Source organism: Ursus maritimus, unplaced genomic scaffold (genome assembly GCF_017311325.1).
Source record: "Ursus maritimus isolate PB19 unplaced genomic scaffold, ASM1731132v1 scaffold_4, whole genome shotgun sequence".
Taxonomy (NCBI): domain Eukaryota; kingdom Metazoa; phylum Chordata; class Mammalia; order Carnivora; family Ursidae; genus Ursus; species Ursus maritimus.
Window position 1 is genome coordinate 55,135,628 of NW_024426552.1, and position 25,164 is coordinate 55,160,791.

General features: G+C 33.7%; 1 protein-coding gene across 1 annotated transcript in view; it reads left to right on the top strand.

Moving 5' to 3' along the window:
• Window positions 1-25,164, top strand: part of NECTIN3 (nectin cell adhesion molecule 3) — a 66,185-nt gene that overhangs the window by 36,021 nt on the left and 5,000 nt on the right. Inside the window, exons 2-5 of the mRNA XM_040621210.1 lie at window positions 6,618-6,959; window positions 14,198-14,494; window positions 17,236-17,353; window positions 21,232-21,383. Coding sequence (XP_040477144.1) covers window positions 6,618-6,959; window positions 14,198-14,494; window positions 17,236-17,353; window positions 21,232-21,383 — 909 coding nt within the window. The remainder of the gene's footprint in view (window positions 1-6,617; window positions 6,960-14,197; window positions 14,495-17,235; window positions 17,354-21,231; window positions 21,384-25,164) is intronic.

Consider the following 25,164-nt stretch of genomic DNA (forward strand, 5'->3'; position numbering starts at 1 on the left):
TTCCCTATGTTAAGGCCTTGGAATTCACTCCAGGTGGTAAGCCGAGGTCAGTTATTGGGCTTGCCTTGTATGTTTACTGTCTCTCAGGATCAATATTCTTTGTTGCCTGTTGATTTGAAATGGTTGTTTCAAGCAGGAGGGTAAATCCCTTTACTCCTTCTTGTCTACAGGCAGAGGTCTTTATACTATTATAAATCCATATAAATCCATTCCAGTCAGGCGTTTATCCTCACCACTCTAAGGCAGTTGCTAAATTCATTGGTCCTTCTTTTTTGGCCAGTTGGTATTTGGAATAATTGATCACTCTCTCTTTCTAGGTACTTCCTTCACTTACAGTGCAGGATTCTTCTTGGTACTCTTCCTTCGTCCCTGACTATTCTGTCATCTTTTTTGAATTCTACTCAATTTCCAAACCTTTAAATGTTTGAATGGACCATGGATGCTTGGTCTTGATGCTGTTAATACTCTGTAGATGGTTTCATTCAGTCTCATGACTTTATATACCTTTTATGGGAAGATTAGTCTAAATTTATATTTTCAGTCTATCACTTTCTCCAAAACAGCGTTTTCTTATATATCCAGCTGCTTATTCACCAATACACATTTGGTTGTGAAATAGGCAAGTCCAAAACTACTTCTGAATTCCTGTCTACCTCTAACCCTTAAAAATGTTCCACTTGCTAGTTCTCATTTTGGTAAATGGCAACTCTGTTGTTGCACTTGCACAGGCCAAAAACTTTGGGGTGATTTTGGCTTCTATTTCTCTCAGACCCAGTTTTTTGTTCCACCAGCAATCCTGTGTTGTGGGGTTTTTTTGTTTTTGTTTTTATGTGTTCCTTTTTTTTTTTTTTTTTTTACAATACCGTATATCCAGCATCTGACTACTGCACTTTGATTATCCTGATTCAGATCCCATCTTCTCTCTCCTGCATCAACAAAAAGCTATGGTGGTACCCTTAAAAAAGCTATGGTGGTACCCTAAAGCAATCACCGGTACCTTCCTTTATTTTTCTGCATAGTTCTTATTATCTGATATCTTTTTATTTTAATTATTTTTCTCTAATTAGAATGTAAACTGCATAAAGACAGGGGCAGCTGTTCAGTACTATACCCAGTACTTAGAACAGTACCTGGCACAAAAGTATGTACCTTAGTTCATACTGATAAATGAATGTCCTGGGTTTTCTCCATCATTTTTAGTATGTAATCCAGTTTCTTTTTAGGCTATAGGACCTCCTATGAGCTCAGAGTTATTCTTACTAAATAAAACATGACAAGAAGTTAGAGGTTCTCTCGTGTTCTAGTGGTATTTGAGTTTGCAGTTACACTTAAGTTTTTACATTATATTATTTAATTCACTTGGCTTCACTCTTCTATGCTTCTGTTTTGAGTGTTGTTTGGGGGAAGTTGTTGAAAAGACTTGCATTTTTAAAGCTGATGTCACTTAAACACTTATTAGTTTAAAACAATTCAGGTTAATTATTGAATGTGCTTGTAATAAATCTGATTCATCTAAAATTTAAGAAATTGTTGAGAATACCTAGATACTGTGATTTTGCTAGTTTCTTAAAAATGTGTACTTCAGTTGTTGCTTTAAAGATTATTCTAAATTTGAGGAGTCTGAAAGGGTCCATACCTAGAGATTTTTGGAGGTTTTGTTGTATTTGGACATAGATTACAGTAAAGTTTGATTTGTAGAATGTTTGCATATATCTATTTTGTAGATTGTAACATTTGAAAGATCCTGGAACCTAAAATGTCCAAAATGTCTGCCATTTCCATAGTTTGAAAAAGAGATATGGTAAAAAAATATATATGTATATATAATCAATGTACCAAAAAAGGTAGTATTAAAGATAGATTTGTGGTAACTTCTATTACTTTTTGGTTCATTGTTGGGAGTAGGAGAGGTAAAGTGAACTGTTGTCACTTTATACTTGCATTTCAGACACTTTAATGTGATCTCTAATATGAATGTCAAGTCATTTTGTTTGTTTTTTTAAATAACCCATAGAAGTTATAGTACATAAATCATTACATTATATTTTTCTGTCACAATTCTTTTTGAATATTTCCAAGTGATTTGTGTTGTCTGTACACTCTAAATCCTGACTGACTGTTCAAATACACATGAAAAATCCAGACAGTTTTATTTTCATGGTTCTAGTGTTTTCATGGGAGGTACAGGCAGGAGGAAAACACTTCTTTGTCTTTCTCTCTGAAAGGATAATAAGTTCAATTTAATTAATTAGTTAATGGTACAAATGGTATTATGTTTTTCTTTGTCCTCTAGAGTGTACGGTAGCCAGGAACACCTTCTGATAATGTTAGGTAGAGTCTTGCCAGATATGAAAAGTTCAGGTCTTTGTTGTTCCTTAGCCTCTTTATATTCTAGACTTTTATCGCTTAATGAAGGACTTACTTCAAATAATTTAGGTCTTTATAAATAAACATTTATGTTTCTCCAGGATACTCTTCTGTTCTGTCAAACTCCACTTCATATGGGAAGCGGTAGTCTCAGTGTTTGGGAGACTTTGAGAAGTGAGGCATTCAGATAGTGACTTTGGTATAAGAACCACGTGGAAAATCTGTTTCTCCACAGTTTAAAGATTCCATGTAGGGAAATCTTACTTAGAAATGGTTTTTAACTTTTGGGTTTTGTCTAGGATTGGAAATGTATTAGACCCTTGTTTGCAGGCAACACAAACTAACTTTGGCTGACTAAAACAAACAAGGAGATGTATTATTAGAAGCTCATGGAATTTAAGGGAGAGCTAAATTATCAAAACTTGTTCAGAGCTTTAAGGATTGAAACAACAGAAAATTGTGCCAAAGTTTCCTTTTGCAAAAACTACCCAGAATAACTCTGTAGAAAAATTGGAAAGTAAAAATTACTCATTTTCTCCTAGATATTAAAACAAAAGATGAAAAAGTAAAACCTGATAGTTATATTAATATTTATGAGTAAAATTAAGCTTACTAAAAATAGCTATTTGTAGGTTTTTTAATCTACTCAAGGTCTTTACTAGGGGGTCAGTTTTTCTAGTCGAATCTATCAACCCTTTTCTAGGTGGTTTTTCTGTCTTTTATGCTGAGAGTGGCTTTCCCTATTTAAATATTGTAGAATATATTTAAATATTGTAAATATGTTTTTGAGTCAGTGGATTAGTTTTTTCTTTTTCCTGTCTCCAAATACTCCACTTGAGTAATGGTGGCTCACTAGGCCATATTTCTTACCAGTTGTAAGGAGGTAGGATTTAGCACTATCCCACCCAGGTTATATTGCCATAACATAGCACTAGGGACTGGGTGGCTTGAACAACATACTTATTTCTCACAGTTTTGGAGGCTGAGAAGTCCAAGATCAAGGTGTGAGCAGATTCAGTTCCTGGTGAGGACCTTCTTCCTGACTTGTAGACAGCCACCTTCTTGCTTTGTCCTCACATGGTAGAAAGAGAGCTTGTCTTTCTTCCTTTCCTTATATGAACACTAATGTCACCATTGGGGTTCTACCCTCATGACCTCATATAAACCTGATTACCACACAAGGGCCCCATCTATAGACAGTATCACTTTAGAGATTAGGGCTTCAATATAAAAATTTGGGGAAGTGCAAATAGTCCATAACACCTTATCCTGTCTCTTCTCCACTTCTGCCCAAGGAGGACTTAATTGTTTATTTTTATTCTTAATTTGCTTTTATTGTGAACATTACTTATAAATGATTTTGATATTAAAGAGGAACACACAGTAAAAACTGGAAGTTCTTTCCTTAATCCTCTGTATCCCACTCTCTAGGGGTAACTAATGTTATTTGCCAGAATATACAAAGTTATTGTCAGTATATGTGCAGCCATATGTGCCTCTTTTTTACAGTTTGATCTTCAGTCCGTGAGTGTGTGAGTGTGTGTGTGTGTGTGTTTAGTGTGAAGGCAGGGATCTGTTTCCAAGTATTTTGCTCCTGTCATTTCAGCATCTTGACTAATTCACTATTTCCCCACTCATACAAAATACTTTGTTGTATATCAGTAATATATATATTACAGTACTAATATATATATATTACAGTACTTATATATATATATATATGTATGCACACACATACAAACTGTTGGTCAGTTTGTGCACTTAATTGTTTTTAGGTACTAATAGTAAGCTTTTTGTTATTTTTACTTTAGCATTTCCCCTCCCTCCTACTGGGCCACTGATATTTTTCAAATATGTCTTATCTATTGTCCCTACTCTAGTTTCAAGAATTTTTATCAGAGATTTTGCGGCAGTTGCGTTGAATTTGTGTGGTGTGGGGAGATATGATGTCTAAATGGTATTAAGTTTTCCTACAGGAACATGACATATCTTACATTTATTCAAGTCAATTGCTCAGGTTTATAGGTTCTTTAGAACTTTATTAATGGGCATTTGAAATATTAATGTTTTGCAAATACTGTCTTTTCTATAATAAATTTGTAAAGGTTATCACCCATCATGACATGTTGATTGTATATTTTGGATATATTTTGCATATTTTATATGCACCCATATTATTCTAATAGCTCGTTACTTGTCCTTCTTAGGTTTTTCAGGTAATAGGTTTTTCAAATAATAATTGTCTGTTCCTTTCTAATGCTTTTCTTTCTTCCTTCCTTCCTTCCTTCCTTCCTTCCTTCCTTCCTTCCTTCCTTTCTCTTTCTTTTACCTCATTGCACTGGAATTTCCATTGTCAGTTGATAATGATACTGCACCGTTTTGTCTTGATCTTTTTTTAATAGCAATGCCCCCTTTTTCTATTTTAGTATTGTTATGATGGCCACGATTTCAGAATAGCCTACTTTATTATTATAAGAGTCCTTCTTTTCTCACTTGTAAGAGTTTTTTAAAAAATCAGATAATGAATGCTAAATTTTATAAAATGCCTTTTCAGCATGAAATGAGAAAGTCAATGTGAGCTTTCAGTGTGATAGTTTAAAAATATTCCTTACATTCTTGGAATATTCTACTTCATCATTGTGTCTTTTTCTTTAAACACAAAGCTGTGTATTATTTCATAATATTAAATGAAAATTTTCATCATAAATTGTTCTTTTTATTTGTATATTTTCTGGCTTAGTACTAGGCTTACGATAGCTTGCTAAAATACATTACAATACTTATAAAACTTATATGTCTTGTATTAATTTTAAAAGCTTAGTAATTATCTACACTTAAAAGCATGATAGAACACAATGGTAAATTTTGAGGACCTGATACTCTTTTGGGGCAATGGTTAAAAAAGAATCTTTTTCTTTCATAACTGTTAAGTAATAGTCAGTGTGAATTGTCTGTCATTTTTTGAAATATATCTTTACTCATCTCCTGGATGGTACAGTTGCTCTCTTGTTTGTTTACTTATTTTTTTAAATTCATTTATGATTTGAATGACACAGTTTGCCTATTTCTTTATTTATATTTTATTTATCCATTTATAGTTTTTTTTCTCCCAAAAGGGCTGGTGGAAATAATAATTTGTAAAGTTTTTGTTGTTGTTTAGAACTGTTTGAACATGTTTAAACACATTTTTCTTGGTTATTTTTTAAGTGATACCCTCTACATTTTTGTATTTATTTAAAAATGTTAATAAGACATAACTTTAAATTTCAAAGATATTATTTATACAGTGTATTGTTTCTACAGTTTCCATGTTTGAGTGTTTATATTGGTTTACTTCTGAATTTGAATATTTATTTTGTCAGGAGACATGTGAGTCATAAACTCTCCAAGGGCTTATATATATGTTCTAATATACTTGTCAATGAGCAGCATCTTGCTTAACTTTAGTGTTCATAAATATTAGTCTTATTTGTCCTAAAATAATTTAGATTTGGCCCATCACTTTCAGGAAGGAAGTCAGTATTACAGGGGAGAAGTTTGATGTCATTTTATTTTAACTTTTGCTTGTGGCCTTTTTTTTTCTTCATCTACAAAATGGAAAAAAATTGATTTCACATTTACATAAATGTTTTTTAAATTAATGCTTTCTGGTAGTTGATCTATCTTAAATAAAGTTTTTTATAGAGATTCTTGATAGAGGAACCTTCCAGAAGATACTTTGGTATTATATTTGGTTTGACAGATCCTGCATGTATTAGTGATCTATTGTGAATAAAGTACCCTAAAACTCAGTGGCTTTAAAACAATGTGCATTTATTATCTCTCTTTGTGTCATGAATTTGTGCATGGCTCAGCTGGGTTCTTTGCCTAAGAGTCTTTCACAAGACTGCAGTTGAGGTGTCAGTGAGGGCTGGGATCTCATTTGGAGCCTTGACTGGGGAATGATCTCCTTCCAAGCTTATTTTTGGTCCAATCTAGTGTTTTTTCCACTGTGACACATATTGGCAGGTATTTGATTTATTTGAGAGTCACTCTTTGGGTCTAACATTTAGGCCCAGGAACATCTACCTCTTTTGAGTCCTTCCTATTATTTAATCATAAACATATGTCTGTATGTGAATGTGTGGACGTGCAGGTGAGGACCTATAGAAGGGCAAGTGGGAGGGACAGAGGGAAACAAGAAGGGAGGGAGAATGATCATATATTAGTATAACTTTTTTCTATTTTAAGAACTATTTTTTCCCCCATAGGTGCCTTAGCTGGGCCAATTATTGTGGAGCCACATGTCACAGCAGTATGGGGAAAGAATGTTTCATTGAAGTGTTTAATTGAAGTAAATGAAACTATAACACAAATTTCATGGGAGAAGATCCATGGCAAAAGTTCACAGACTGTTGCAGTTCATCATCCGCAGTATGGATTCTCTGTTCAAGGAGAATATCAGGGAAGAGTCTTATTTAAAAACTATTCACTTAATGATGCGACAATTACTCTACATAACATAGGATTCTCTGATTCTGGAAAATACATATGCAAAGCTGTTACATTCCCGCTTGGAAATGCTCAATCCTCTACAACTGTAACTGTATTAGGTAGGTACACTTGAATTGTATATTTTGGTGGTAGGGGCAAGGATCATAATAAAAGTTTTTTTCAAGAATTTAAAGTAATTGTATATATACATATAGTCTAGATTTGAAATAATTCAAATGTGATTTTTCAAGTTTTGTCTTAAAATTCCGTGATTCTAGGCTCTCTCAATTTAAGCAAAATTTTGTATCTACCTGCCTATCTATATAATGCCATGTGGTTCTTATTTTACTTTCTTCATGAAAGATTGTTTTTTATTTATAATGCGAAGTGCTGAGTGTTTCTGACATTTTCAGTATTCTTTCTCAAAATTTCAAACTTTAAATTTTCATCTTTAAATAAGCTTTTCCTTTTATTTGAATGATTGTTGTTTTAGAGCCATTTGTATACTTCATGTTTGTTTCTGAAATCAGATTTTATTTCTGCTACTGTGGATTTCATAGCTGTTTGAATCTTGAGCCATTGCTCATAATGAGCAATCTTCTGTTTTTTCCTATTTGATAACTGTTAGAATTTATGGTAGAATTTAAAATGAGTTTATTAACATTAAGATGGCCACTTGCAGTGAAAAAGGTACACCAATTTGGAAACACTGGTTTGTACTTTTAGAATAATAGAATAAATATTAAGGAATAATAGCAACCTTAGCCATTTCCAGCCAGAGTAGGACTCCTTTAACCAGCAGTCTTTGCTCTGTGTCTACCTGTTTGTCTGTTGGGGACTTGGTTGGATCTGCCGACAGCTCCCCTCCTCAACCCTCCTTCTTCACTTTCCTTCTGTGTTACACCCTAGTAAAAAGCCCTTTTCCTTTTTTTCCTCCTTTTTTCTTAGCGTTCCCTTCCAGAGCAGCAAACAAGTGCACAGCCCCTAATATTTAAAGGCATCATTTCAGGGTCTCTGACATGCAGGAAAGCCATTTTGTCACGTATTTTTTCATGTTGAGAGATACTATTTAAAAATAGAAATGAAATTAAATATTTGAGGACTTCATATGTTTATGATACTGCCTGAACAGCTGTGGGGAAATATAACTCATGTTTATGAAATAGATAACTTTTGAGAAATGTTTTGATTAGAAGGCAAGGCATAAAATAAATTTCTGAAAAATAAGTGCAGGCCATCAGAGTAATAAAAAAAGGTGACAAAAAAAGTTCATTGGCTAGAAAATAATAGTTTGTGTGTGGAAGAGGGAACCCATGGGAGTAAAGGGGTTTTTTGCTTTAAATTTTAGTAATTCCGCTTAAATTGATACAACACTCGGTGGTTTAAAACTCAAGACTGTTTATAGTACAAGACCATATGATTTTACCTGTACCTACGTCTCTAGCTTCATTTATTTCATCTCTTGCTCCACTTTCCTAACAGATTTAATAATCATGATGAACTATTTGCAGGTAATACCTGTTTATGTTTTACATGTGTTTTTCTTTCTTCTTGGATTGTTTTTCTCCTGTCTCTCTCTTCCTACATTCTTGTATTTAACTGCTGTTCATCAAACCACATCCTTTTATAAGCTATTGTTGAAATATATACCCACTTGCAGTTTGATTTTTTTTTTTTTTAATCTTTTTTGGCTCTTTTGCCATTGTTATCTTGAGCTTATCTATTGCAGCAGTCTCCATACTGTTTCTTGTGTGTTTTCTCCATTATAAACACATGGTGGACTGCAACTCTGTGCTTTAAAATTTAACTTTACCTCTCTAAGGCCTACAAGAGTTCCTAGTATGTAGCAGTCATACACCATTTAAGTGTTATTTAACTAGGGTATACGAATGGATTGGTGAGACTTAGTAGTCTACAAAAATTGTATAGGAAAAATAGGTGAGCCAGTCCTTGAATTTTGGGTAGGTTTGGGATAAGCAGAAGGGAAATAAGAATAGGGGGAATAAATGAGCCAGTGCAGGGAGGCAGAAAACAACATACATTAAGGCAGAGTTCTTTTTAGTGTCACCATTGTTGACATTTTAGGCTGGAATTCTTTGTTGTAATGAGCTGTCCTGTCGGTTGTAGTGTTTGGCAGGCTCCGTGACCTCTACCCACCAGATACTAGTAGCAGTCTTTCAGTTATGACAACTTAGAATGTCTCCAGACGTTGCCAAGTGTCCTCTGGAAGAGATCACTCATTGTTGAGAACCCTCATTAGTGGAACTACTGAATAATTTGTTGATTGTTCAAAGGATTTATGTAAAGTATAAGAATTAAAGGTTAGAAAGGTTGAGTAGGACTGCATTAAAATAACTTGAATGTTGTGATGGGGAATTTGAGCTTTGTACTACTAGAAATGGCAGGTTGGTAGCAGGTGTTATGCTTCTCACCTCGCTTCTTCTACTCTCAGACTCTTGCTATGTAAAGTGTGGTTGCTGAACCAGTAGCGTTGGCATCACTTGGGAGCTCGTTAGAAATACAGAATTTCAGGCCCCTACCAAACTTAATGATAAGTCTACATTTTATGAGGATTTCTAAGTGATTCATATTCAGAGTAAAGTTTGAGAAACACTGCTTTGTTCACCTTCTCATCTTGCTTAGAGGCATATTTAAGTCATAGTAGACTAGATATAGGGAGTAATGTGATATAAGTTGTGATATATGAAGATCAGTCTGGTGTTTTTGATGGATTGAAATGAAGAAGTCCTAAAATTATAATCCCTCAGCCATGTGGCCATGAAGGCTTGAAATTAATTCTCTGATTTCTGCCACTTGAGAGAAGAAGGGAGCTATTACAAAGGAATAGCTGTCAAGACTGTAACTGATTGGATACAAGAAACAAGGGAGGTTTGAGCATAAACAGGTTTTGAACCTTGGTGATTAAGTTATGTTACTGTTAATTACAGTGGGCGTGTCTGAATGAAAACCAGGTGTTGTGATTGAAAGGCTAAGATAACGAGATCAGCATTTGCTTTGTTAGTTTGAGAATATATAGGCAAACAACACCAGGCAGGTGGTCAACTCACAGGTTGACTGTGGAGTCAAGTCTTGTATCAAAGTTAAAGAAAATTAGGGATCATGTAGATAGTAGTGTGTATCAGATAAAAGTTTCTAAGAGAGATGCAAACAGTAACTGAAGGCCCAGAACCCAGTATTTATTAGGGCAGAGATTAGAAGAAATGAAGAGCTCAAAAAGAGCTTTGAGAAAAACTCGGGCAAAGTAATACTACTTATATCAGAAGATAAAAATTTTAAGATTACTTTAGCAGCTTTTTTTCCACAGTGAGAATTAAGCCCTACAGAACATGATTTGAATAACCATTTTTTCAGTTTTCCTAAGAATGGTGCACAGCTAGTATTCTAAATGTATAGCCTTTACAAAAGGTACCTTAAGGCATTAGTACTTAATTCTTTTGGAACTGAATGTGAAGAACTGTGTCAAAATTTCAAATTCTACCAAATTAAGAGAATGGCAAACAAAAGTATTAAACCTATAGATTACGTGGTAACGTTAAGAGTTTCAGTGGAGTGGTAGTAACAGAAATCAAATGAAGGGAATGTGATATAACAAAAAAGCTTTGGGAAAATTTAACAACAAATGCCCCATAGTAGAACAGTTGTTTCGCAATTGCTTACTTCTCTTGATGGGATATTTTATAGTTGTTAAAATTATGATTAAGAGAAGTATTGCTGCCTGAGGAAAAGAACCAAAAGATTGTAGGTATGCCATCATTATTACATCCATATAGAAACTAGAAAAAGAAAGAAGTGGAAGAAGATGATAATAACTGCATTAGGATATTGTAGTTGTGGATTATTTCCCCGTTTTCTCAATTTTTAGAAATATGCTTTTGCAATAAAAATGTAGACTCCCACTATATGTTGGCTAACTGAACATAATTAAAAAAAAAAAAGATTTCCATTGCTGTGCATGATGGAATAGCAGGGACTGGATTTACTCTCTCTCTAACAACATGAAACCAGGCAAATAAGAAACAGTTTTTAATCACTGGACTATAGGCAGTGTAGGATTATGATCCCTGAAAGAAGGAAAACAAACACAGTGAGTCCCTGTAATGTTCTAGCTTCCTCCTTAGGCAATTTCCAGGCTACAGCTCGGTGACAAGGATTTGAAGCAGAGAATGATGGTGTCAGGGAATAAAGGAGACATATTGGAATTCAGGGAGGACAGGTGATTAGAATTTGTGGAGCAGAATACCGGAAAGCAGAGAGGAGCAGAGAGAGAGTGTGTGTGTTTTAGAGATCTACAGAAGGGCCCTCTGACATCTTTGGGTTAGTACTGATCTGTGTCCACGGTAGAGGAAACATTTGAAGTTGGGGAAAGAACCAGCAGAAAGCATTAGATCTAACTAACAGTCCTGGTGTTCACACAGGGCTGGGAAAACCATGTTCCCTCCCTTCAGAGTACACAGGACATTGTAGCATCTTAAGAGGAAGCAACTGCAAAACTGCTAGACAGGGAAGGGTACAGAGAAGTTAACGAAAATATTGAGGTATATGAGAAAAGTAACTTTAGAAAGCCAATAAAGTCTACAACCAGGAGATTGATTCCCTTCCGAAGAAACAGAAATAACGTAACTTAAAATTGACTTTAAAATAAATGTTTAAGTTCCCCAAAGATAAAAGCTTCTATTAATGATGGCATAAGTTGTTCAGACCATCTCTCCCATGGGGTTGAAATACAAAGTACCACTGAAAGTTCAAGAAAGTAAGAACATAGTGAGAAATATAAGTTAAAAGAAAATCTAGGAAAAGGTGAAAATAGAAATAAGGCTAACACTGAAAGGTGCATTCAGCCTGAGGACTTTTGATAATTCAGAAGAAACACATTTTGAGAGCCTTGAGAAGAGAGATAGATTTCTAAGTGTAGTTCTGCTCAAGATGGGGGATGTCTAATAACCCTTTTCTTATTCACCTGGAATCCAAAGGCTTACATTTTTGGAATAGTAGGAAACTAGAAGTAAACCGGCCTTCTTACAGACTTACAGGTTTATAATGACTTAAGTGGTCTGATCTTAAATTCAGGAGATCCTGGACTGGTTAGTGATTTCAGGAGTTTAGCAGATGAAAACTCAGATCTTTTCTAGAGGAAAAGTACCTTTATTCTAGACCTCAGATTATTTCTACCCTAATTATTCAAACACAGACATATAGTCTCCTTGACTTGGCAGGTATACTAGTAAAGAAGACCCCACAAGCAGCAGCCAGCACAAATAAGACAACAGAGATAGACCTGCAAAGATATAGGATGTTGGAATTATCAGACACAGACTATTAAACAGCATCGTTTAACATTTGAAGAGATAAGTCAATCTATAAAATTTCTGCAGAGAACAAGAAACTATAAAAAAATCACATAGTAATTGGCCTTGAAGTAAAGAAGTAATTTTTTAGTGTATAAAAGCAGTTAACCATAAAAGGGAAATTAAAAACTGATAAATTTTAGTGCATTTGAATTAAAAACTTCTGCTCATCAAAACACACCATGGGGCAAAAAGATAAGCCCTAAACTGGTAGAGGGTATTTTTACCACATACAATAAAAAAATGGCTTTCCTTCCAAATCAATAAGAAAAAGCAATTGGTTTTAATAGGCATTTTGCAGAAGAAATTCCAAATGGGCTATAAACATGGGAGGACCTTTAACCTCATTCATAATATGAGAAATTTAAAAAAACAGGCTCGACAGTACACCATTATATACATACAAGATGGATGGACATTGAGAAGTCAATATCAGCTGTGGTGAGTGTCTGGACCGACAGTTGCTCTAAGGTTGGGAGTAAATTGTTACTTTGGAGAGCTTATTGGCATTACCTGGTAAAGCTGAAAATAAAAATAGTAGTAGCAACTCTACTGCAAGGGGCAAACTAGAGAAGCACCTGCACAAATATACCAAGATACACCACTGAGAATGTTTCTTATAAAATTGTTTATACTAAACAGGAAATAGCACCAATGTCCAATGATAAATAAACTGTACAGCAGTTAAAATTAATAATTTACAGAATTGCATGTAAATTTAAACGATTTAAAAACTAAAAGTAAAAAAACCCTGAATTCAAAATGATAAAGTAAGTCGGACTGTTCTCAAATAGATTAATCTCAGGAGCACAAAGTTGAGTCAAAAACTATATAAAAATGCATATAGTTCAGTACCATTCATTTAAAGTTCAGAAACAGGTAAAATGCAATTGTTATTTAGCTTTGCATTTGTTGCTTGTAGACCTGTCTTGAAAAGTAAGCAAAAATTTATTTCCAGAGTCAATATAATGATTTCATACTTGGGCGGGTAGGTGTTAGGATCAAGGAGAGGCATGTTGAGCGACCTGGGAGGTACTAATGTTTTTTATTAACATGTGTGGTGTTTACACAGATGTTTACTATAAAGTATTTATTACATGTTTGTATGTACTTTTCCCTTTGTTATTTTACAGTAATACATTTTATAAAATACATAAGGAAGTACATAAGGACAATATTAGTATCGCAAGTAAATTATGAAACAAAAATAGGTAGATACAAATCAAGAACAGATGGAATTGAAAACCAGTTGGAAACTTTGGAAATAAATAAGTTACTGAGATAAAAACTTAATATATAGAATAAACTATAGGCTTGAGACAAATAATTCATGAGGTGAGACTGAGGAATTTATGCAGAACGAAGCACATGAAATTTGCTGGAAAATGTGAAGAAATAGGATATATGGAAAGTAAATTGAAATGGTCTAAACATTAAGGTTGCTTTCACTTGCTGAGGAGCTTTCTTTTACTAGAAAAAGATAATGGGATATGCATCCTAATACACATTTTAATAAACATAACTATTGCAGACATTACATTTTAACAGTGTAGGTTCTGTACTGGTAACTTAATCTATATTTTCTATAAACGTTTTTGCTGCAAAATGAAGCACTGTGTCTTAAAACTACATCTTTCCCCCTTTCAGAGTAATACTTAAAATCTCATAATGAAAATTATGATCCAATTTACAGGAATTTTTCCTATACTAACTTTGGAGAGGACCTCATCAGTCCCTATACAGAAAACGTCTCTCTCTTGGGAGAACCTTCTTTTAAGGTTTTGAAGTCCTGCTGAGTTTCTTGTTTGTCTTGGCTCATGATCTTCTCCTTTTCCAAGAATGCAGCTGACGTTGGCATTACTTAAAAGCATGTGTGTAAATTTTATATGCATTTGCCCTGAAGCTTATGAAATATGGCTAGATAAGGCTTGGAAAGATGTAAATATATTCTTCATTGAAATGTGACTAATTATTTTTTAAAATTTAAACAGTTGAACCCACTGTGAGCCTAATAAAAGGGCCAGATTCTTTAATTGATGGAGGAAATGAAACAGTAGCAGCCATCTGTATCGCAGCCACTGGAAAACCAGTTGCACATATTGACTGGGAAGGTGATCTTGGTGAAATGGAATCCACTACAACTTCTTTTCCAAATGAAACGGCAACAATTGTCAGCCAGTACAAGCTGTTTCCAACCAGATTTGCTAGAGGAAGGCGAATTACCTGTGTTGTAAAACATCCAGCCTTGGAAAAGGACATCCGATATTCTTTCATATTAGATATACAGTGTAAGTAAACAATAACATTTGCTTTTTAAACATGTCGTGTATTTTAATTTCCTTCCTGTGACCTAATTCTATGTCAGACTTGTTAGTTTGAATATTTAATATTCAGATATTCTTACATCTTTTTCCTTGTTGACATTTTTTTCTTAATTTTCTTAATTTGTGGAAATTTCATTTAACCAGAACATTTTTTTACTAGTTCGTAAAGATGGACAGTGACTTTAAAGTTGCTTTCCAACTTAAAATTGTTTAGCCTTATCCTTTTTAGACCTCAAAAATAGGCTGGACTTAAGCAAATTGTGGAAACTTATACCTCAAAATGTGTAATACTTAGAGACAAACAACTTCTCCAGTTTAGTTAATTTAACTGTTACTCAGTTTTATTGATTCTGCCCATGATTTTTTCAGCAAGAATCTTTCACTGCCTAGATGCATATTAATTAGTTTGAAAATCTTTGCTTTTCAAATACTATTTCTCATCTGATTTTACTGATCGTGTTGTAAGATTCTCATAAAGACAGTATTTTAAAGATATCATTGGGATAATGACCGTTGTAGATAAGGTTCAAAGCTCGGCTCATCTATTTTTATTTTTTTGTTAAGGGATGCTCCCTTGTGTGTAAAGTTTTATGTGTGTATACGTATGTGTGTATACTTCTTCCTGTACATTAGCTGAGTTGTTGACACGTTCTTTATGTAGCATTTAAAAATTTTGAGCAGAAGAAAAAGAGATAATGCACATTAACTTAAAACAAGGATAATGCAAATCAATAGGTTTTTAAAAGGAGGTGTTAGAGTTTTTATTCTTAGTGTTTTATTTTTTGATATGACATAGGTGGAATTTTAAATTGCGCATACTCGCTACACTTAATGGTTTCTAAAGCTAATTTTAAGAATCTTTTTCAACATTTATAGGGTTGAACTTGGGAAGTTATCTTACATGAATATTACTGCCATTTTATTCTTGAGTGCAAATACCTTCTTTTCACTTCTCTAGAGAATCCGATTAAAACTTCTCTTTTTCCTTTTCCTGCCTTACTTTCACAGACTCTTAACTTTTTCCTTTTTCTTGTAAAATTCAGATCCCAATTGTAAGTACTATTAATATTTTCCTTATATGTATTTTGTCCTTCCTTGTATCCAGTAATGATTGAAATTTTCTTCAGTTTGTATTATGTACATTATGCTTTTTTGGTTGTTGTTTGCTTGAATGCCATCTTAAATATAGAAAAATATTTCTTTTAATGTAAGACTTATATAATTATGGCTTAGATTTATTGGCTTGCTCCTAAAATGTTCTTAGAGTACTCAAAATTTTTTCCGTCTTTTTAATTGGGACCTATAAAACATGTGAACAAAGTTTAAGGAGATAAAATCTTATATCCAAAGTTCAGGTCTCAAAATTTGGAGGTATTCTTTGGGGATACCTTACCTTAGTACCTATTCCCTCCTCCTATTAAAAGAAATTAAACTCACAGATATCTGTGCTGTTCCTTCAGCAACATTTTTTAGCACCAGTTACAATAGTGTTTGTTAATTCTTGGTATTTATGAGGCGGGCATTTCTTAAAATTACTAAGGTAATTAATTGTACCTTAGTGCAAGTTTAATTTTTTACTACTCTTCTTTGTAAACCTTGCTTGATACTAGATAATCTTCCCTGACAGAATTAAACTGACCAGGTCTCTCTCTAACTTCCCATCTGGTCATATAGGATTTATCTAGTTTACTGTGTAACTCACAGGAGGGTCCCTGTATCATGCATAAGTGACATTTCCTTAGGGAAGCTTTCATGACCTTCCTCAACCTCATCCCCAGTCTAAATTAGGCCCTTCTTACCTTCTCTATACCATCCTATTCCTTTCCTTCTTGGCTCTCAAAACAGGTTTTAGTTTAATACTTTTAAAATATTCTCTTCCTTACTAAAAGCTCTTAGAAAATAAATTTTATAAATACAGAGTCTATATGTACACTAAATACCTGCAACAGTGCCTGCCACTTACTAGGAGTTAAACAATAGGATGGTTGAATGAATGATTTGAATTGGATTGTATGGTTTAAATGCATAAATTTATATTGCTGGTAGATATGGACACTTGCTCATTTAACTAACTATATTACACATATACCAAAGACATCTGGGTGCATTGAATGGATAAAATATAATGTTTTACAGCAGTTGAGGCTACAGATAACTTACTTTAGTTGTAATTATAGCCTTAGAAAGTTTGTGTCACATCTCTACCTACCCGTAGAATATTAATTAATTGTAATACAGGGAATCTAATCTCTGTAATTGACTTTGTATCTCTCAGGAGATATTTTCTTTCAGATTGAACATTTCTTTAAAGACAGTTTTATATGGTGACTTGGCGTCTCATCAAATTAAGTAGTATAATATATTTCCTTTGTTCATAAATCTGTGCTTCTCATAATAGGACTCTTATATTTTGTTCTTGGTGATTATATGTTTGTGAATATCCTTATATTCAGTGTCCATAATAACTAGAACTGTACATGCTATAGTTGCCTAGTGTTTGGGTACTCATTGTCCATTCATGCACTCATTCTTTCAGTCAACTAATATTTATTAACTACTGTCTTCCACACTGGTTATGTATATTGACAGAAGGAAAAATGATTTCTGTTCTTCTAAAGTTTAGTCATTATAGTAATGTTTGTCATTATATATTGCATTTATCATTAACAAAAGATAATTTGTACGGTTATGCATTTATTTTATAGATGCGCCAGAAGTTTCAGTAACAGGCTATGATGGGAATTGGTTTGTAGGAAGAAAAGGTGTTAATCTCAAGTGTAATGCTGATGCAAATCCACCACCCTTCAAATCTGTGTGGAGCAGGTAATAATGTCAGATACTTCTAAAGGGAAATTATTTAAAAATGAAAAGTATTCTTAAATGCATATTTAAAGTTTTTTTTTTTTTTTTTAATCAGTGTAGTACATGATGGTAGTAATGGCTGAAAATTAAATGAAGGGTTTCTGAGTGGTCTCCTGTTCCACCCCTCCCCTACCTTCCTACCCATGCAGTTCTGGTCCTCAAAGGCTACTTTTTAGCCATTTAGCAATTCCTTCTGGTAGTTACCGTCTTTGGTCTTAAATTGCTACTTCTTAATACTATCTATTGACCTCTTATAGTGACAGATGAAAATTTAATTTTATATCTACCCCTTCACACATAAAGGTACCCGTATACATATTCCTCCCTTCACAAGTTCCAATGAAATTAAGCCACTTATAGTTAAACTCTGTAATCATTGTTTGCCTCCCCATGACAGGTAAATATTTACTCACAGTAGTATACTGGAATTCTGGGGTTTTTTTTTGTCTAAGATCTTTGTTTTCCCTGAGGCTAATAATTCTTAGCCTCAAAGAATATCCTTAATTCTCTTTATCAGTGAAATTTCAAACTGTTATACTAAGGTTTTCATTTGTATTTCTCAGTATTTGGGGCCTCCCTTTACTCTTGAGACTTGTATCTATCAACTGTGTATAATTCTGTCATTTTTTAAAAAATCATTTCCCTTTTTTTAATTTGCTGTTATTAGACCTCCTATTTATTATATACTAAACGTCCTTTCTTATTTTTCAAACAGTTTTTGTTTTGTTTTTCCTAGGAAATTTCCTTGTTTTTTTTTTCCCCATTGATTTAATTGATTTAAAACATTTTGGAGGCATATTTTTAATTTCTTTTTTTTTTTTTTTTTAAGAATTTATTTGGGGGGGAGGGCAGAGGAGAGGCGTAGGGAGAGAGGAGAGAAAATCATCAAGCAGACTCCCACAGAGCCTGATCCCTGGACACGGAGATCATGGTCTGAGCTGAAATCCAGAGCTGACAACTTAACTGATTGAGCCACCCAGGGGCCCCCATACTTTTAATTTCTAAGAGCATTTTCTTATTTCTCTTTCATTTCATAGCATTTTTTTCTTATTTTATGGATGTAATGTCTTGTTTCTTCCTAGGGCACAATACTAAAGTTATTTCCCTTCAGAGAGTTTTTACTGCTTCTTACTTTATTGTCTCTTCTTTTCTTCCTTTGTTTTTTGTTTGGTTTTCATTTTGTAGATATTCTTTAATTTTCTCAGTTGTCCAGTCATTTCACAGTGATGCATTAAAATATTAAAATGTATTAAAATTCTGAGTGGAAACTCTGTCTTTGGGTGGGGATTACTCATTAGTAGATACCATTTAGAGTGATCAGGTAGAGTGTTATTTCCCCGGGGAAGCTTCAGATGTCACTCAGGAAGACTGGAAATCTTTTTTGGTGGCCATTCAGTTTATTTATTGAATTCAGCTTCGTTCTTGTTTTTAAAACATAAATGCCCACTATCTGCACAGAGTTGAGAGGAGTCTATTTTTTCAACTTTCAACTAATGTCCGTAATTGTAGCCCTCTGCTTCACTCTGGCCTTCTGTAGTAGTGCAGTGAGTCAGACTCCAAGTCTTGGGTTCCTTGGACCACATTGGCTGCGTTCCCATTCATATGCCTCGTGGAAGCACTTCTTCAGCCCAAAGGGGAGCTTTTCATCCTTAGTGCTGTTGACATGTTGAGCTGGATACAGCTTTGTTGTGGGAGGCGATCCTGTGGGTTGCAGGGTGTTTAGCGGCATCCCTGGCCTCATACCCTATTGTGAAAACCAAAAATGTCTCCAGACTGGCCAGTTGTCCCCTGGAGACACAATCACTCTGATTGAGAAACAGTGGCTCAAAGCATATATTGTTTCCTCCATCTGTTTTCTGTCTTCTAAAAGTTTGTTGGAACATCTTGTCTCATGAATTCTGCCTCCTTGTGGGTTTTTAATAGCCTTAATTCCTTTACTCTTGTTTTAGGTGGGATTTTGTGGAGTAAGGAAACCGTGATATTTGGTCAATCTGTTGTCTTTAAGCAAAGATACAGTTTTTAAAGTAGAGAAGGGTTTTTTTTTTTTTCATTTATATTTTCTTAAAAGTGGGACGCAGTCATTGGTTAAGATGTGTGATAGGTTATTTCTAAAAGTCATAAAATTCCAAGTTCCCTTCCTAGTATCTGTACTTGGAGATGTCTTTTTGGGTAAGACATCTAACGTCTCTAATCCTTTGTTTCCTCACTGATAATAGTACATTATAGAGTTGTGAGGGTAGAGACAATGAATATAAACCAGGTAACATAGGTAAAATGGAGTATAGAATGTGCTTAGCATATCATTTGCTGTGAGCTTAATGTGATATTTAGGTTTTTCTGACTGTGGGTTATTTGAATAAGCAACTTTAAAGGATTATAAGCCATTTATATATTTCTCATAATTAAAGGGATTAGAATTTGGGTCTCAAAGTGCAGAGAGATAATTGGCATTTATATACTCCATATTCATTCTCATCCTCCTAGAAGTTCACCTTTTGAAAGTTGGTGCTTGTACAAATGTTCTTTTCAAAGTTTTTGTAGAAGAAGGTTAGTTGTTTTTGTTTTTTTAAACCATATAAGAATATTACCTATTTTCTTCAATGCTAAATTAAAGTTCCTGCACTGTAAAAGATTTTATTGACTATTTTTCCTATTTACCATTGGATTTGCAGAACAAAATCATTCCTCCTATTGTCCAGTGTTGGTTTTGTTTCTTTCTACCTTTTTGTTATTTTTTGTTCTTATTCTCTTCGTAATTAGTTGTCAGCCTTCTGTGTACGTAGGTCATTGAAAGGAAAAACAATATCTTATTTACTTCTGTATCTCAGCAACACCAGCAGAGCAGAGTATGGTTAATATTAAGCTCCTGGCAAATAATGGATGGCTGAGTGAATGAATAAATGAACCTTTTGAAAATCTGCCTAGCTTAGACCGTAAAAGTTGAGCACCTGGTTTACTTGACTTTTTGTTCTCCTAAAAAATAACTCACGGGCTTTAAAAATAATTTCAAAATAAATACCTCTTGGTGTGTTTTTACTACTCTAAGGTTGGCAGTATGATGTATAACAGTATACTTAGTTCCATTGCAGTGAATGGCTTTAGAGTTTATGTCATAGTGGGATTTTATTCCTATTGTGGTTTATAGTAATGTATACACTAGATAGGACCTCTTAGCCAAATTAGTATAGACACCATTTTTAAGAAGTTATTGATGCAGAATGGTACCTTGGTTTTTACTGTCACAGATGCCCACTTTACAAGTGAGATTATTTTATAAGAAGACGGTTTTTGATGCTTTAGAAACTAACCGTCTTTGAATGGGGCACAGTACAGATTTGCTCAGTATGAACTGATGCTCTTTATATATGTTACAAAAGGTGCTAAAACATTATCATGCACTTAAATGGCTTTTATCTTAAAGTTCTTAAGAAATTTATAGATATGAATAGATCTATTCACTGAGAATTATTTTTAATTCTTTTGATACTGTAGGTCTTCAAATAATATATTTTTCTAATGTTCCAGTTTTCTGAATATAATTCTTTAAAATCACCTAATTTTTTTTCTTTCCTTCCCTTCCATTCTAATATGTTGGCCTACTTGTACTTATGTCAATTGCCATTTTGAAAGAAAGGGTATTCTTAATGGATTTTATCAATTAGTTCATTTTTATTGAAATAAAATTCATATCTTATATATTTCCATTTCATAGTGAATTTTACCTAAAGAATGCCAGTTCTTTCACTTAACATCTCAAAAGTTTAAAATCTTATTTTAATAGCTGTCAGTGAATAAAGTCTGAAGATACTTAAAATAATTTCATGCTTTTTAAAATATAGGTTGGATGGACAGTGGCCTGATGGTTTATTGGCTTCAGACAATACTCTTCATTTTGTCCATCCATTGACTTTCAATTATTCTGGTGTTTATGTCTGTAAAGTAACCAATTCCCTTGGTCAAAGAAGTGATCAAAAGGTCATCTACATTTCAGGTAAGCTACTATCTACTCGCAAAATGAGTTACTTAAATTATTCCTGTAACGACAGTATTAATAACACTATGTTGTAGTTGGTAATTTGTATTTGCTAATATGCAGATTTCTCAGTGTGAGGTTTTCCAAATAATCAAAAAGAAATATAATAGAGTAGCCCTACCTGAACCACATATGTAAAGTGGCTTTACTTAAAGAAATGTCAGAATGTCTATGCAGCAAGCTTATATACATTTTAAGATCTTTGCTTATAGTTAATTTTTCAGTTACATAGTATTAAGTATTCCTTTTATAGGTAGTGTGTACTTTTCTAAGTCCTCTCATTTTTATACCTGAGAACAAACACTGGGTTGGTTCGTTTGTTTTTTTTGGTGACTATTCAGGATACAGGTGTCTCATAAATAAAATGGGATATTGACTTTGATGACCACCTGGCTTATTAAATAACGTAGTCAGTCACTCAGTGTGGAACTATATCATACTGAGTTACTGAGAGTGAATGCTAGTGAAAACTTTCTAATGAAATAAAATTTAAGATTTTTCTTATTGTCAGTCCTTAAGTCACTAAGAACTTAGGTTTTTCACATTCCAGTTGTTTTGCTATGAATGTTTTTGTTAATTTGAGTATATAAATTCGGGTACTCACAAAATACAGTTAGAGCTAAAAATACATTTTTTTCATGGGTGTGGCTATAAATTATCAATGTAATGCTCATTTATAAAAATTATACAAAATATTTTGAGCATCTACTTACTACAAGAAGATAGCAATCTTCATGTCTAAACAATGGAAAATTAAAGGAAAAAGGAAGAGAACCTTGAGGAAAGCAGGTTTGTATGGCAATTATGTAATTATGTAAACTCGAATAGTTAGATTTTTAGAGAAATTTTAAGCTGGCTTTAATGTTATATTCTTTGTCTTTGTATGATCACTCAATCTAAGAACAGTCCCCCATACTATTTTCTCATGGCATTTCCCACAATTTGTAGTTGTATACTTACCTTGTGTACTTATTATCTGTCCGTCCTCATATTTAAGCAGTTTGTGGTTGCTTCATTTACCATTGAATACGCATCACTTAGTGCGTGGCACATGATAGGGATGATACAAATATATTTTTGCATGAATCTCACAAGAAGCTTAGAGCTGTGTACATCCCTAGCTGGCCCTTTCTGCCAGTAGCAGTGCTTTGGTGAAATCAGAATGAGATTAAATATTAGTTTATTCTTCTCCCTTTGTTCCCTTAAAGGTTTTTCTTCTGTCGGTCTGTCTCTCCCTTCCTTCCTTCTTTCTTTCCCTTTTCTCTTCTCTTCTCTTCTCTTCTCTTCTCTTCTCTTCTCTCTTCTCTTCTCTTCTCTTCTCTTCTCTTCTCTTTTTTTTCTTGGATCTTAAAGCCGCAGGGAATGCATATTTAGAATGTAGTTATCTAAGGACTGTTTATTTTTTGTTTCTGTTGTACAAAATTTGGTGTGGGGTATTACTTGTAAATCGCAGGTTCAATGTGTTATTATGTAATCATTTAAATATTGAGGCTCAATTTGGACATTCTTGTATATACTGATTCTGTTGATGATATCCTAAATTTATTATATCTTTTGGCATTCTGAATCCATTTCCCAGTTCTTTCAACTTATGTGTCCAACTGTCTGTTAAAATCACTAACTCTGTGTAGAGGTATAATAAGCATTTATGGCTTAACATTCAAAATTTAGGTCCTGATTTTTCTTCTGCCCCCTGCCACCATACCTCTTCTTCTAACAGTTTCCCTCCTTTCTGTGATTGATAACTATCATCCTTCTGTTTGCTCAGGGTTTAATCCTTGATGCTTATTCTTGATTTCAGTTGTTGTTATCTCATACCCCATCCAGTCCATCAACAAATCCATGGCAGCTCTTCCATTAAGAACCTTACTATTTTTCCACTTCTGCTGTGAGTAGTCTGACCCAAGCCATCAGCAACCCTTACTTCATTATTAAAACAGCCGTTTAATCTTCCTACGTTTAATCTATCCTCAAAAGAGCAGCCAGAATGATCCTTGTGAAGGGCATGTCAGATCATGTCACTTCTTCCCTGTAAACTTTTCACGCACTTCTCATTTGACCCCCAATGAAAACCAAATCTTGCTATGTCTTACAAGGGTCTATACATGCTCTGATCCTAGATGACCTCCTCTCTTACTATATCCCTTGCTCACTTGGCCTTGTTGCCGGCTTCCTTGCTGTTCTTTGAACACAGCAAGAACGTTGCTACCTCAGAGTCCTTGACTTGTTTCTCCAGCTGGAAAGCTCTTCAGATATCCTTATAGCNCTTTCCCTCATTTTCTTTAGGTCTTTGCTCAAGTTTCACCTTCATGACTATAATTAAAATTAAAAATTGAAACTTCTCTTTTCTCACCCCTTTTATTCCTTTCTCTGTCTCCTTCTCTGCCTTATTTTTCTCTACAGTATTTATTGCCACATAACATCTACATATTTTATTTATATGCTTTTCTGTTTCTACTGGAACATAAGTCCTTTCATCTGCTTTAATCACGTTTGGCATGTGATAGGTGTTCAGTAAACTTTCTTGCATGAATGAAAAAATTTGAGAAGAAAACAATCAGAAAAGAATTAAAAATCCAGAATGTGCTTTTATATAGTTTTATTTTCTTTGACAAGGGAATAACATAACACTGGTGATAAACTTCACACATCTATTGATCAACCTCCACTAAGTCCTAAAAGAGAGGAAATAAAATTTTGAGTAAATATGAAAAATCAGTTAAGTACTTCAAAAAGATAGCATTTTATGAGATGATTTTCTTTAATCATTAGAATTAAACTTTACCTTTCTATCCAGTGTCTTTAATATTAAATACAGTACACTACGTTGACTTTAGTTATTGCCACTGAGAGCTTCTTGGAGGACGTTAAATGTCCTAGATATAATACTGCCTTTCCAAAGTGACAAGTAAATCCTAATAGGCTTTTATCAGAATAAAAGGCCATAATTCACACAGAGTAAACAATCAAGCTGTTGATCTTTTTTATTGTAAATTATATGTACCCTTTTTCCTCTAGAAAAAATTTTTTTACCTCTATTAAAATTGATATGTAAAAATTTAGGAAATGATACTTTAAATTATTTCTAAAACAAATGCATCTTGTGACTGGAGACTAAAAGATCTACTCAGAACAGAGTAGAGTTAGCAGCTCTGTTTGAGGGAAATTATAATTTTATTCTACATTTTTTCCACATCAGTAAGTGTAAGATTTTGGACAAAAGGTGATTGATCCAAGATTGCAATATGCAACTTCAGTTATTCCTCATGGAGGTATAGTGAATCTTTGTCCAAACGACTGCGGCAAATTGTGTTTTTCTAGTTGATCTTGATGTGCTTTTCCCTGATATTTTGTACTTTTCTTTGAGAGTAGAGGAACAAATTTTTATATATCATGTAAGTTCTCCCATGCCTAAAACTCAAAGTATATTCCTATGCAAATCTTGAATTTTGAATCCTATTGATTTTAGGAATTAGGTATAATATCTGGCATAGGAATCCACACATAATTAGCAGTCTTTAAAATTCATAGATTTTGGTTTTGTAAACAATGCATATAAATTGTAAAAGAAAAAATCAATTAATTCATTTAATTTTTTTAATATATTAGGCTAAAATATACACTTTCTAGCTACAGAAGCCTTACTGGGCTATTTGTTTCCTGTTTGTCAGAACTCATTAATTTGAAAAAAAAAAATTCTTCTTTTGATTGTAGAAAACTCACAGTCTCTACTAGTTCA